The 14,530-nt window shown below is 39.4% G+C and overlaps 1 protein-coding gene across 1 annotated transcript in view; it reads left to right on the forward strand.

The window, feature by feature from the left end:
* The first annotated feature begins 775 nt into the window (after window positions 1-775).
* The window catches only part of CCDC88C (coiled-coil domain containing 88C), a 223,535-nt gene continuing 209,780 nt past the window's right edge, over window positions 776-14,530 (forward strand). Inside the window, exons 1-3 of the mRNA XM_051977393.1 lie at window positions 776-894; window positions 1,873-1,973; window positions 13,141-13,249. Of these exons, the coding sequence (XP_051833353.1) occupies window positions 835-894; window positions 1,873-1,973; window positions 13,141-13,249 (270 nt within the window). The 5' untranslated portion in view covers window positions 776-834. The remainder of the gene's footprint in view (window positions 895-1,872; window positions 1,974-13,140; window positions 13,250-14,530) is intronic.

Genomic DNA, 14,530 nt, shown 5'->3' on the forward strand with positions numbered 1-14,530 from the left:
ATACACCCTTACTCTCTTCCGTGCCAGTCGTGTTTTCAATTGCAATGAGTCTCTTTCCCGCAACTTAAAGGTATGGTGACAATACCCACACTGTGCAGCTGTGTTCTCACAACCAATGAATCCTTTTCCACCCACGTGGAGGTATCGTCCCAAGGGCAGTGAACTCCATTCTTCCCTCCAGTGTGCCTCCCTAACCCCGAAGTGCAGCCACGGTGCCACGGGCAGTGAGTGCCTTTCTAGATCCCCAAGGTAGGCAGGACGAAGGCCTCGGCGGGCAGCGATCACCTCCTCCAGCTAGGTCCTGCGGACAGAGACGATTGCTCCCTCCCTCCCTCCCACATCTCTTCCCCATTTTCAGTCCTGGTCCAAAGTGCAGACACCATCGCTCTGCTTCCCCCACGCTCAGCCCCGGCACAAAGTGCAGAGACCACCCCTTCTTTGCCCCACGCTCGACCTCGGTTGCACGCTCTTCGAGCGCCAGAGCGCTTTCCGCCCGGGGGCAGCTGCGGAGCTGCGCTGCGGAGGCGGCGCGAGGGGGCTGCCCCGGGGACCCGAGGGGGCGGGGCCGCCTGCTCATTGTTCCTTGCCCGAGTGAGTGCCGGGTCCCTCCCACCCTCCCTGGGCTCTTCCCTCCACCTCCCCTGGGCTCTTTCCTCCACCCACCCCCCTTCCTCGCGCGCGGGGGACGCGGAACATGGGCTCGCGCCCCGCCTTTGTCTCCCGGGCGCGAGCCGCAGCCCCGCGCAGCGCCGCGTAGCCGCCGCTCGGCTTTTGTGCCCGGGCGCCCGGGGGGGACGCGCAGCCGGGGAGCCGCTGGTCGGCTGCTGCGGCAGCATGGACGTGACCATTTCGGAGCTCTTGGAGCTCTTTCTGCAGAGCCCGCTGGTGACTTGGGTGAGTGCCCTCCCGGGCGCCGAGGGCTTCTGGAGGGCATGCGGGGTGGGGGCACCGCGAATGGCAAGCTGCCCGGGGTCCCACGCTTCCAGTGTAGCACCCACTGCCCAGTCGGACTGGCACAGGATAAAAAGGGGGCGGCGGAAGGTTGGCCTCGTGCCAGGGAATGTTGGCCCCTGTTTTTCCCCTCACACTCCTCCCTTGAAAAGGTTTGCACTCTTTGTTTGGAAAGTGTGCCCCCTCCCTCGCCTTATCCAGTACGGTTCCATGTGGGGTCCGCGGCACTCCCCTCACTCCTTCGGCCTGACTAGGGTTCCGGAGAGATCCCCTTTGCAACCTGTCGCCCTTCCAAACTCGGCCTCCCCTGGCCCGGGAAACTATGCGCCCTGGTCTGGAGAAGGGACGCAGCAGGTGGTTGTTGCCGACTCCGGTGGGTTGGTTTAATTGGGGGAGGGGAAGTGGGAAGAGGGTAGAAGTTATCTTTCCAATACCCCCAGGCAACTAAAACCTAGTTTTCTCTACCCTTGCGCTAACTGGGGCGCTGGAGCTGTAATCTCTTTATGGAATTAAGACTTTCTCCTTTTCACCTGTTTCCTCTGCTCCCGGAGCTGTATGGGAGAGGCTGTCTGTGTCCCAGAGAGTGGTCATCCCGGAATTCCCGGTGGATTTGGCCTCCTCTGAAGGATCCACAGCGACGGGGAATGGGTTTTGGATGTTCTCTCCATCCCTCCCCAGTGCCTTCTGCGGCCGTTTCTATAGTTCCGACTGGAAGCATTTCTAGGCAGTTTGGAGAGAAAGCTTCTAGGCAGCTAGAGACATGTGGGAAAATTGTTTTTCACTCATCTTCCTTGTACAAGGCGGCTTGAATGTGTGCCCACGTGTACGCAGGCTGTTGGGTATTCTAATCTATTAGGAAGGGCTTGTACAATTACAACTTGGGCTTGGATACCTCCTTAATCTTGCCTTCTTTTCCCGAAGGTGAAAACATTTGGTCCATTTGGAAGCGAAAATGAAGACAATCTGACCATGTACATGGATTTAGTGGATGGCATCTTTTTAAATAAAATCATGTTGCAGATGTAAGTAACTTCTGGAAGGGTCAGGGAAGGGAAAGAGACTTTGGGGGCGATTGCCTTGGGATTGATGCAGACTGGCAGGTCTGTTTCAAGGTGGGCCATGCATCTAATAATATTTTAAGGACCCCAGAATGGGGTTTGTAGCTTCTTTTGAAAGTCGAATTTGAATGGCCTCCATTAACAGTGTTGCAACGAACAATTGACTTCAAATAGGGTATTGACTTGATGGGTTGTGCCCCTATGAATCCAAAAGCCCCTCTTTTCTATTCTTGTGCATGAAACTTTTATGTGTGTGTCTGGTTACAGGAAGTGTTAGGACTAGAGCATCCACAAATGAAGATAAAGTTTCATGCTATGTTGGGAGTACTTTTTCAAAAATGTTTTTTCATTCTAATCTTTTCTGTCAGTCGTAGGATATCAGATACAGTTGGGAAACCATCTTTCCTTTTAAGTTGTTTCAAAAAGCTAGTTTTCAGGAAAAGCACAGGACTTTAGTGCAGTGGTACCTGTTACTTGTCTTGAAAAATGTGACTCAGAACAATTTTTTGTAAAAGTTATTTTACTTGCTCTCATGTACTCTTGACCACATCCGTTTCTGTTGCTGAATTTTGCATGCTTGGGCTGCCTGTTTGACAGGCAACCTGTCTTTTTGTATTTTATTGGTGTTTCACTCCCATGATTCTTCAGTAAACCTATTCAAGCTTCATTTCACTGTGAATCAACTGATGTTTGAAGAAATGCGGACTATTGGAATTTTTTTTTAAAATTAAATTGTTTTTCTTTTTATTTCTTTATATTTCCTCTCTCGTCTCCCCCTTTCTTCACTGAGAAGAAAAGAAAAAACAGAATCCCTTGTTACAAATATACATATTCAAGCAAAACAGATTCCCATATTAGCATGTCCCCCCAAAAGTCTGACTGCACTTTTAGTCCATCATCCCTCTCTCAGGAGAGGAGTAGTGTGTTTCATCATGAATCCTCTGGAATCATGATTGGTCATGGTGATGATTAGAGTTCCCGAGACTTTTAATTGATTGTTTTTACAGTATTGTTATTGTATAAATTGTTCTGGTTCTGTTTACTTCATTCTCCATCAGTTCATGCTGGTCTTGGTTTTTCTGAAGACCTTTATTATTTCTTACAGCACAATAATTTCCCATCATATTCATCATGTACCATAACCCTGTAATATAGGTTTTTTAATATTTGGGTTCTTTTCTTCTCTCTTTGATCAATCTATATTTATTGGGCACCTACTCTTTTCCAGGCAGTGTGCTAAGCAAAGAGAAACAAAAGAACTGAAAAACCTAATGGTCTCTTTGAAGTAGTGACCTAGTATTGATATTGTTATAACTTAAAAAGTACATACAGATTAGAAGTTTTTTCATCTTTTTTGTTTTTTAAATAATGGACATAGTTGGAAACTTGTGGAATGGTGGAGAGAACTATGCTTTAAGGAAGTGGTGGACCTGGATTCTAGTTCCAGCTTTACTATCAATTAATTAGCTGTGTGAACTTGGTTGGATACTTAACACCTTACTTTTCTGGGTTCCAAATTTCCCATTTGAAAAGGGAAGAGTAGAAATCAGCTAATTGTGGAATATTAGTTTATACTAGATGATAAACAAAAAGAACATTATACCTATAATCAAAAAATTTTCTTTTTTGGGAGAAGAAAAACCTAATTTCATTTAAAAATGCTATTTAAAAGAAAAGGAACCTTTTTACTTATAATCAAAAAAAGCTTTCTTTTTTTTGGAGGGGGAGGAAGGGAAGAAAAATCTAATTTCATTTACAAAATGCCATTTAAAAACCTATAATTACAAAGCTTAATATTGCCCATTTATTTCCCTTCCCAATGAGTACTTTGAGTCTTTTAGCAAATTATTAGACATTAGAGTTTGGATACTAGCCTTCTTTATATAAAATTACTAAAGCCCAGTGTTTGATTAAAAGCTTAAAAAAAGAAAAGATGACTCCCTTGTTTCAAATGGAAACTGTTTTGGCAGGTTTACTTGGTGTGCAGAGATGAAACTAAATTCTCTCTGGAATGTCTGTGATAAATGTATTATTTTGGCTGTACTTCTTCATTCTGTCACGCCTGTTAAATTAGTGGATTCCATTGGTCCAGAATCAATGAAATACCAAGCTTTTTTTTTTGTTGAGATATAGAGGTTGTGTAAAATTAAGAAAACTGAGTATATATCTACAACTTTTACACATAGACCTCAAGGGGTGTGTGTGGTGTGTTTACTGCCGGACGTTGCCCTCTCCACTGACCACTGGCATTCATCAGGCAGTGACTGCTTACTTTTAAAATCAGAAAGCTCTTTCTGACTGGGTCAGACAGAACAGGAGGGGCAGTCAGAAAAAATGCCAGCTTGTCAATTCCTCAGGTTTCACTTGTGGCTCAGTTTCAGCTGAAGAGCTCTTGCTCTAAAATTACTCTATTATGATTGGATTTTTAAAAACATTCAATTCAGTAAATATGTATTAATGTGTTTGCAGAGCCATGTGCTTGCTAGATGGTAGAAAAGATAGAAAGTTTAGATAGAGATAGGCCCTGTCTTCATGATGCTTGTAGTCTAATGGGATTTTGAGATAAAATAATGCATATATTTAATTAATTAATATACTATATTAATATACTAATAATGTTTATATTTTTCTATTTAATGCAATATATTATAATATAATTTAATATTTAACTAATATCCATTTAAGCCAGCCCTAGAACATGCTTCTCATTCCATCTCATGATCTTTCAGGAAACATCTTGTCATCTGTCCAACACCCCTCTCCCCCTTTTCTCCCTACACTGAGACTAGGCCCCACCCCCTAGGGAGAAGTAATTCACTCACTTTTGGAACTCTCCCTGGATTGGGCTGCCCTGATTGGTAGATGAGTTTAGCATCCAACCTTTCCCCAGAAAATCAGGACCTACTCTGGCCACCTGAGGTGTGGAAGTCCCCTCCCCCATCTTCTCCTACTGGACATCCAAATTCTCAAAGCTAAATTCCTCCTTATCCTCAAATTCACTCCACCTCCAAACTTCCCTTTTATGGTGTAAAGTACCACCTTCTCTCTAGTCATCCAGGCTCACAACTTTCCATCAAACTTAATTCTTCACCCTCAAGCCTTACATCTCAGTGGAACTGGCTTGCAGCAGGCACTTGATAAGTGTTTATTGAATCAAAGTTTTGTCATTTCTACCTACACCACATAATCTTGGTTTGAGCCCCCTTTCTGTACGCTGTGGAGATTGTTTCAACAATCACCTGGGGGAACTTGTTGTTCTTATATTAATTATTATTATTAATTATTTTTGTATATTGTGTATAATTATATAGTAATAGTATAATTAATGTTAATTATTTAATTTCCATAAAAGATGACTATGCTTGTTTGGGCTTCTGAGAATAAAATACTGACTTTAGACAGAAAAATTTGATTCTTCTCTTGATATTGTTATGGAGGGCTTGCTGGGTGGTTCAAAGGCTCAACTCTAAAAGGAGAACTCACTTGGAGTAAGATATAAAAAGAAGGAATAGGAGAATCCCTCTTAAAATTAATCAGAGGAAATGGCTAGGATAGCAGAGATGAGAATTTAATCTTTCTACTCTTTCTTGGGAAAAATCAGTTTTACTTGACACTTTGGAAAAACCTTGAGGCCAAAGACTTTAACTTTTTGTGTGTCAAAGACCTCTTTGGCAAGATGGGTGAAGCTTGTAAATGTGTTTTCAGAATCACTTTTCAAAATATTTAAAATAAAATATGTAGAAATGCAGAGTAAAAGACTTATATTGAAATATTTTTAAATTGAATTGAAATAAAAATATTCTAAAAATCAAGTTCTTGGATGTGATCTTGGAAAATTTATATTTTTCTGGGATTCATTTTCTTCTTTTAGAAAGTGACAGGCTGATCTTTAAAGTCACTTTTATCTTTTGAACTAGTGATCCCAAGTACATGCAAATAAGTATTTGTGTGTATCTTTGATCATGTTTCCTTGCCGCAGTGTTGTTTCCTCTTGACAAGATAAGATTTGTTCCCCCAAATCCAATTGGGATTGCAAGATTGGGGCAGAGAAGCCTGTCCCAGCTCCCTTTCCTCAGTCCCAGGGATCTGCTACAGAGTTTAAATTGTTTGCTTTTTTCAAACTTCCCTCATGCCAGGTGGTGGTGTGGTTCTTGTGGGATGATCAAGAACAGACTTATTACTGGCTGTTAAAAACACGATGTTGTATTGAAAATGGAGCCACAAATATAGAGGAGACTTTGGGTTTGGATTGTACTGAGATTTATTTATTTTTAAAAGCAATTTCAACCTTTTAGACTTCATGTTTCTGTCCTTTGAAGGGTTGTTTTTTAAGTTACAAAAATGGAGACCAAAAAAAAAAAAAAAAAAGATTGACTGCTTGGCTCTGAAGAGGTAAAGGATTTGTGCTCTAGCCAGAATTAGAATGCAAGAATTTCTGGCTCTCAGCTCCTTCCTTGTGGACTTCCGTGAGAGTCTTTCCCAGTCCTGTCCTATTTTGACTTTCTTGTGGACTTGAAAATAGTTTTAAAACTCAGGAAATTATCAGATGTCTCTCAAGATTTGTTAGAAGTTAAATCATCATGTTTTCTCCAGAAAACAGAAGAGTGTCTTTTTTCATTTTCTAACAAGATGCATTGAAGAGAATAGAATGTTGAGTTGTTGGCCTGGTGACATTTGGACATGTCTTACCACTAGATGTTGATTCCTTATAAAAGAAGGAAAATATTGGATGTTAGGAGACCTTCCTTATTATGGCTGTAATGCTAACAGCTTTGTGAATCTAGATATCAGGGTGCCAGGTTTTCTCCCTTCTGCATCTTTCTCTGAAGATGGGATTTAGTTAGGATTAATAAAATACTAATAAAAGACTTATGTTCTTCTAAATAAAAGAGGCTGGAGATTATAAAAGATGATGATAATCATTATCATTAATTATGGAATCCAAGGAGCATTGGGTTTTTCTGATAACCTTGTTTTTCTGTGATTTGAAGATGGAAAAAAAGAATCACTAGTTTTCTGGTGAAGTGGAAATGGAGCTGAAAAGAAACATTTTAATTTCCTCCCACTCATTTTTACAGATGAAATGAAATGCAGCTCGTCTGTCTTTTGTATTTCTCCAACTTCTCTGTACATTGTAGGTGTCTAATAATTGGTTTTGGAAGGGATAAAAGGAAAAAACCTTAAGGCTTAAAAGGATGGTGGAACTATACTTTTTAGAATTTGAAGGGATCTTAGAATTCATCTACTATCATCTTAGAAAATAAGATATTGAAGCTCTGAGAGATTAGGTCAAAGTAATAGAGGTAGTAAGTGTCCACACTGGCTGGGATTTGAGCTCAGGTGTTTTTATTTGTCTCTGTGGCTCCCTAAAGGTATATAGCTAGTTGCTAAGATTTGTCCTTCTGAATTAATCTTCTGAATTAGAATCAGTTTTTCTCTCCTACCATCCCAGGGCTTGTAGTGTGGAGACAGAAGAAAGGTATTGCTAAAAAAGGCTCAAAGCCAGTTGAGAGATTTGCTTTCCTAAATAGTCTTCATTTACCCTGGTTCCCTCATAAACAAGTAGTGACCTGGTCATGATCCCAGCCAGTTCCAAGGTAGGTGTCAGTGTTCCTTTGTACTGGTGTTCTCAGTTAGGGAAGTGCTTCCCAGAACTGGTTGAACAGTCGCAGGCCCCCCTTGGCTCCCGCCTGGCTCCCGGGTCCTATGTACCTTTGTAAAGCTGTGTGCAGTGGACAGAAATGCATGGTTCTTTCACTTTCTGCTTGTAATTTCTTCCTGTGTTTGTCAGAAGCCACTCGAGTGACATCTGCAAATGGGGATAATGAAAACAACTAAAGTCTCCCCCTGCCCCTTTTTAAAATTTTCCTCAAAACTTCCAAGGCCTAAGACTGAAGTGATGATTTGGGTTCTTTATGACCATTTCTTGTTCTAAGTATTTTTAAAAACATATATATATATATATATATATATATATATGCACATAGACACATATACAATATACATGTAGATATACATAAATATATATATGTATATGTCTATACTATCTCTTCTCTTTCCCTCAATTTTTTTGGGGGATTTTTATCACTATAAAGGCCTTTTGGTTTGGAAACTGCCTCTACTAGTACAGAGGAATAATTTATCTATAATAATTTATCATCTTAGTAGCCTGGGCACTGAGAAGATTGACATAACTTAATAGAAGTTAAAGATGGAAGAAGTCTTATTAGAAGGCTGTCCTTTTACTAACTACATTGAACTGTCTTGTCTCCCTTTGTCATTTTAAGATGCTCTGATTAAAAACAAGAACAACAAGAAAGACCCAAGTGTTGTAGCTTTAATGTAACACATTAAAAAATACCCCATGGTTGTTATATCCTGAATATATTTATATTCTGTTATATTCTGAAATTGCCCCATCCTTGTAAGTTCGTTTTCAGAGAATTACCTTCACCCTCAGTTTCTTGGTACTGAGGAGATTGGAAATAAACATGTAAAATGTAAATATTGGCCCGCTGCTATTGAGGAACAATAAGATCACATGGCTACTGGATTGGGCAACCCTAGCTACCCTAAGATGCCTGTATTTCTATTTTAGGGACAAACAACGAATTATAAAATTGGTAGCTGGGTTATTCTGTAGCAGACAGGGGCGGGTATACATAGGCATAAGTGGTTGTTATTTAGTGGATTTTTAAAAAATTGGGTCTAGCCAAGTGTGAAGCATGTTAAGTGTTCAATAAATACCTTTTTTTCCCCTTGACTTTTAAACAGAGCTACATAAAGCTATTTTATTTCTAATGGTATTTTAAAAGAATTCCTCTTGTAGACTTTCCCTCCTTTATTGGACTTTTGTGGGCCATTTATCATAGAGCTTTAATTCTTTAACTCCAGAAATTCCCTATCCCCTCAGCTTCTAGTCTTTCCTCAGTCTTAGATACCTATTATGTGTCAGGCGTTGTGATTGGGGCATTTATAGATGTTTGGCCCTCACGACAACCTTGGGGGGGTATCTCTATTTTACAACTAAGGAAACTGAGGCAGAAGTGAACTGGCTTGTCATTAGCAAATGTCTGAGTCCAGTCCCAGCACTCTCTCCCCGGCCTCCTTCCTACCTTTTCTAATCACCACCAGATGCGGTAAGGTATTTACACACTTTCTGAGGGTAACAGAGAACTACAGCACTCTTTCCCCCTCCCTGGCTCCCTTATTGCCCTGACCACCTCCCCCAAGAAGCTCTTACCTCTTAACAATCATGGCACAGTGGATAGAGCACCAGACCCAGTGTCCACATGGCCCGCACTCCAATTCTGCCTTAAATTTCCTAGTCATGGGACCTTAAAGAAGTTAGAAGCTTCTCATCCTCATTGTCCTTGTCTGTAAAATGAGGATAATTATAGTATCTACCAAGGGCACTGTGATGATCCAATCAGTCTACATTTATTAAGGGCCTATGATATGCTGGATCTTATGCTTAGCATTGGAGATATAAAAAATTAGTTTGCTACTCTCTTTTTTAAAATTTATTTTTATTTTTAAGGTATTTTTTCTAAATATATGCAAAGGTAGTTTTCAACATTCGCCTTTGCAAAACTTTGTGCTCCAGATTTTTCTCCTCACTCCCAAAGACAACAAGCAATCCAATATAGTTTAAACATGTGCAATTCTTCTAAATATATTCTCATATTTGTCATGTTGTGCAAAAATATCAGATCAAAAGAGGAAAAAACATAATAAAGGGAAAAAAGTCACAAGCAAACAAACACAATAGCTGTTCTACCCTCATTTTTATTCAGTTGTATCTCCTATCTAATCCTGTAGACCATAAGGCTGTCCCCAGAGTCTTTTTGGCAAAGATTCTGGGATGATAGTTTGCCCAGGGTCAGTAAATGTCTGACGCTGGATTTGAACTCAGGTCTTCCTGATTTCAAATCCAGAACACTGAGCCATTTAGCCACCCTCCTCCCTTTTTGTTGTTGTTGTTCAGTTGTTATAGGTGTAAAAGATACTCTGTGACCCCATTTGGGCTTTTCTTGGCAGAATTACTAAAATGTTTTGCCATTTCTTTCTCTAGCTAATTTTTTACAGACGAGGAAACGAAGTGAAAACAGGATTAAGTGATTTGTCCAGGATCACACAGGTAGTAAGTGTCTGGAGGGGAGTCTTCCTGATTGCTGTCCACTGAGCCATCTAGCTGCCCTCTGGAAGTTTACAATCTAATCCCCAGTAAATGGAATAAGGTGTATATAATAAGTATAATTTAACTACCTGCCTCCAAAGGGTTGTGAAGATGAAATGAAGTAGCATTTATAGTACTTTGCCAACCTTCAATTTAGCACTTTATAAATGAAGAGTATAAATAATGAATAAATAAATAACAAATTTTCTATAATTAAATTATTTATTTGATTAAGTCAGGATCCTGGGATTTGAGACCTAATCTCTGAATTTCCTGAGGTAGGACTTCGAATAAGTTGTGGAGAAATGCAAAAAGATAGGTGCTGTAGCAAGATCTCAGGGCTGTCCCTTTTGTGCCCCTTTTCAAGTAATATTGCCTCAGCTTCCTCCTCTAGTAAAATAAATAAATTAATTAATTAAATTGAGTCACAGAGCCCTTTCTGGCTAAAATCCTAAAATGCTGGACTTGACAGCTTCCTTCTGTGAAATGAGAATAATTTGTATTGCCTCCTCCTCCCCAGTGGATATGGGAAAGTCCTTGGGACTGTAGAAACATGAATTGCTGTTCTTTTGCAAAGCAGCCTCTGGTAAATGTGTCTCTGCTCTGTAAATAGGACTGTGTATGTGTGACATATTTACAAAGAAATGGGACAGATTTCTCGTGTGCACATCAGCCCAGTGAAGTCACTCTTTCCTTTGGTTTCGACTCCACAAGGGCTGACTGAGGTTGGGAAAGAAATGGCAAGTCCCAGAGGAATTAGTGGTGTTCCTCCCTGGGTTATTCTGTCGTGGGATATTTTATGTTCCGAGTATTGTTGCAAATGGGCTTTTTTTATGGGCAGAGACTACAAGGCCCCAGAATCAGACCACCATTCCCTTCTCTGGTCGATTTAACACGCTCATCCGCTGCTCAAGTCCCCCTTTCCTATAAGAAGATTTTCCCAATATTCTCTAATCTTAGTGCCTTCTGAGATCATCTCCAGCTTAATCTGTAAATACCTTGTTTGTTCGTAGTTATTTAAACGTTGTCCCTATCTCTCTCTCTTTTTTTTTTAAATAACTGTTTGTTGATAGAACCCATGCCAGGGTAATTTTTTACAGCATTATCCTTTGCATTCACTTCTGTTCCGATTTTTCCCCTCCCTTCTTTCCCCCCTCCCCCATATGGCAAGCAGTCCTTTACATGTGGAATAGGTTACAGTATATCCTAGATACAATATATGTGTGCAGAACCGAACAGTTTTCTTGTTACACAGGGAGAATTGAATTCAGAAGGTATAAATAGCCTGGGAAGAAAAACAAAAATGCAAGCAGTTTATATTCATTTTCCAGTGTTCTTTCTTTGGATGTAGCTGCTTCTGTCCATCTTTGATCAATTGAAACTGAATTAGCTCTCTTTATCGAAGAGATCCACTTCCATCAGAATACATCCTCAAATAGTATCATTGTTGAGGTATATAATGATCTCCTGCTTCTGCTCATTTCACTTAGCAACGTTGTCCCTGTCTCTCATTAGTCTGTGAGCTTCCTGAGGATAGGGGCTTTATTTTTTATTTTTACTTTTTTGTATTCTTTATATTCTCATTAGAATTTCATTTATTTAGGATTCTTAGGCATTTAGTCCCCTTTATTTAGGATTTGGAGATGGGAGGAATCTTACAGGCCATCGACTCTAACATCCTCATACAGATGAGGAAACTGAGATTCAGGGAAATGATTTGATTTGCTCATGTTCATGGTGAGCCGATTTGATTTCACAGTCAAGATGATCAGGGTCCAATTTATGCTGTCTCTATAACCATGGATGGATCACTTAATTTAAAAAAAAATAATATTTTACTTTTTCCCCTTTTATATGTAAGGACAATTTTTAATGTTAATTAAAAAAAATTCAATAAAATTTTATTTTTCCAATTACATGTAAAGATGGTTTCTCATTCATTTTTCAAAGATTTTTGAGTTCTAATTTTTTCCTCCCTCCTTTCCTTCCCTCCTTCACCTCCCAGACAGCAAATAATCCAATACAGGTTATGTATTTAACATTTATTTAGAAAAAATATCTGTAATTTATGGAATAAAATAATTTTTATGACCTAGTACAATAAGAAAGATGATTGCACATGAAATTTGCAAATCTCCTATGTCCAACTTGTTCTATTCCATTCAAATATATAACAAAGTGATCATGTAAATTTCTTTTTTTTTTCTCCCTCCCACATGGCTACCATTAGACAGCAAAAAATTTGATATAAATTATACATGTTCAATCATGCAAAAATTTGCTAAATGTTGGACTTGGAGTCCAGAAGAATGTAAAGTGACTTGCCAGCCTTAAAGCACTCTGTAAATGATAGAGATTATTATTTGAATTTGAAGGCTACCTCATGGACAGCTTCATGGAGAAGTGAATGGAGCTTGGCCCTTGGACTCTGAAAGATCTGAGTTGGAATTTTTCTTTAACTTAGTAGTTTGTCTTACTTGCTACTGGAGATGACAATGAATGCAATGGGAGCCTTATAAAGCTAAAGCCTTTAACTTGATTTTATTTAAGCTGTGAATCTCTTCTCTCCTGGCATTGTGAGTCCTTGGTAAAAGTTCTCATTAAATTAGTAATAATATTGAACATTTACATAATTATGAATATGATATTTATATAGTGTTTACCGTGAGCCAGGAAATTTACAATTATTATCTCATCTTTGATCCTCATAACAACCCTATGAGTGAGGAAGATTTTGTTAACTATCCCCATTTTACAGATGAATAACTGAATTAAGCAGAAATTAAATGACTTGTTCTGTGTCACCCAGCCAAATTTGAGGTCAAATTTGACCTTGGGTTTTTCTGACTCCAGGTCCAGCAGCTGTCCCTTGTCGATGCCCCATTTCAAAAGGTGTTTGACTTTTGGTGCTTTTCAAGAAATGTCTCATTTCTTCTTCTTTTTTTCCTCTAGAGACCCCAGGCCAACAAATCAGCGGATCAACAAGCATGTTAACAATGATGTCAACCTTCGGATACAAAACCTCACCATCCTGGTTAGGAGCATTAAAACCTACTACCAGGTACCTCTTGTTTCTCAAACCCTTCTGTTTTGTTATGTAGCTGATAGGACACTGTAAATAGGGAATAAATATGTTCTTTTAAAGTTCTATGAACCTGAGTTTCTGTTGTCAGGTGCCTATTAAAAACCTTTTAAGAATGCGCAATTAATCATCAACTATTGATTAAACTTTTATTATGTTCTAGGCACTAAAGGCATATGGGGACAAAAATCTAAGAGTTTATATTTTCTCAGTGCCGATTTTCCTTTAATCTTGATGCTTTTTAATAAAGCCTAGAAATTATCAGTGAGATTGTTTTTCTCTTAAGTGACTTTTCTGTGTTTTTTTTCCTAGTTGGTTGTCATGGTTGGTGAAAGACCACTATATTTTGGGTTCTAATATGAGAATTAAAAGCTTGTGCCTTAGTTTCCCCAAGTTTACCATAAGACTATGTGATTGTATATCCCTTTGCTCCCATTTTTTAGCTTCTAAAACTTTAGACTTTAAAAGTCTTTAGCTCATTCTGGATTCAATCCTTAGCCCTAGACATCTTGAATTCTGGGAGGATCAGTTCTTTGTACACTTTTCAGAAATTCTCTTGATTCTCTTTGCTTATTCGTGGCTATGACTTTGATTCCATTAATGGCAACCTTGGTATAATCTTTCATGTGTATTTGTTTATATGATGTCTCCTTGGTTCAAATATAAGCTATTTTTTTCACATAATATTTTCAAAAGTGCTTGTTGATTCTCGGTTTGTGTCCCATGTTAGGGTATTTAATGCTGTAGTTCAACCATTTATTGGGCCCCCATTCCCCTGGATACAATCAGGTACTTACGTAATTTTAATCTCTCACCTACTGAATATTGGGGGACAAAAATAGAGAAATGTTTGATTTTTGAGGAATAAATTTAATGTTTTTGATATGCCCTTTTAACAACTGAGAGGTCTAATGCAAGGCTTCTTGGAGTATTTTTATGGTTTTTCCTCTGAGTGGGTTTTTGGAGCCCATCTCATTCCCAACTGGGTTAAAAAGGCTTTGGAGAAGAGGTGGATCTCCGGACTTGGGAGGAATGCTGCTGTTGGGGGATGCCTTCTCTCCCCATCTCCTTGCATCTGCTTGCTTTGTTCCTCCCTGGGAGACCCCTTTCTGATCAGAACTAGCCTGATAACTTCAATTATAACCATCTGCGAAACTAAAGAAGTAGTTAAGGGGAGCTTTCTGCTTGTTAGAGCTGCAAAGGCTAAGAAATGTAGGACAGTGCATTCACCCTGAATGCTTTTGGTCTTGAAGGAGCCTG

Source organism: Antechinus flavipes, chromosome 2 (assembly GCF_016432865.1).
Source record: "Antechinus flavipes isolate AdamAnt ecotype Samford, QLD, Australia chromosome 2, AdamAnt_v2, whole genome shotgun sequence".
NCBI lineage: Eukaryota > Metazoa > Chordata > Mammalia > Dasyuromorphia > Dasyuridae > Antechinus > Antechinus flavipes.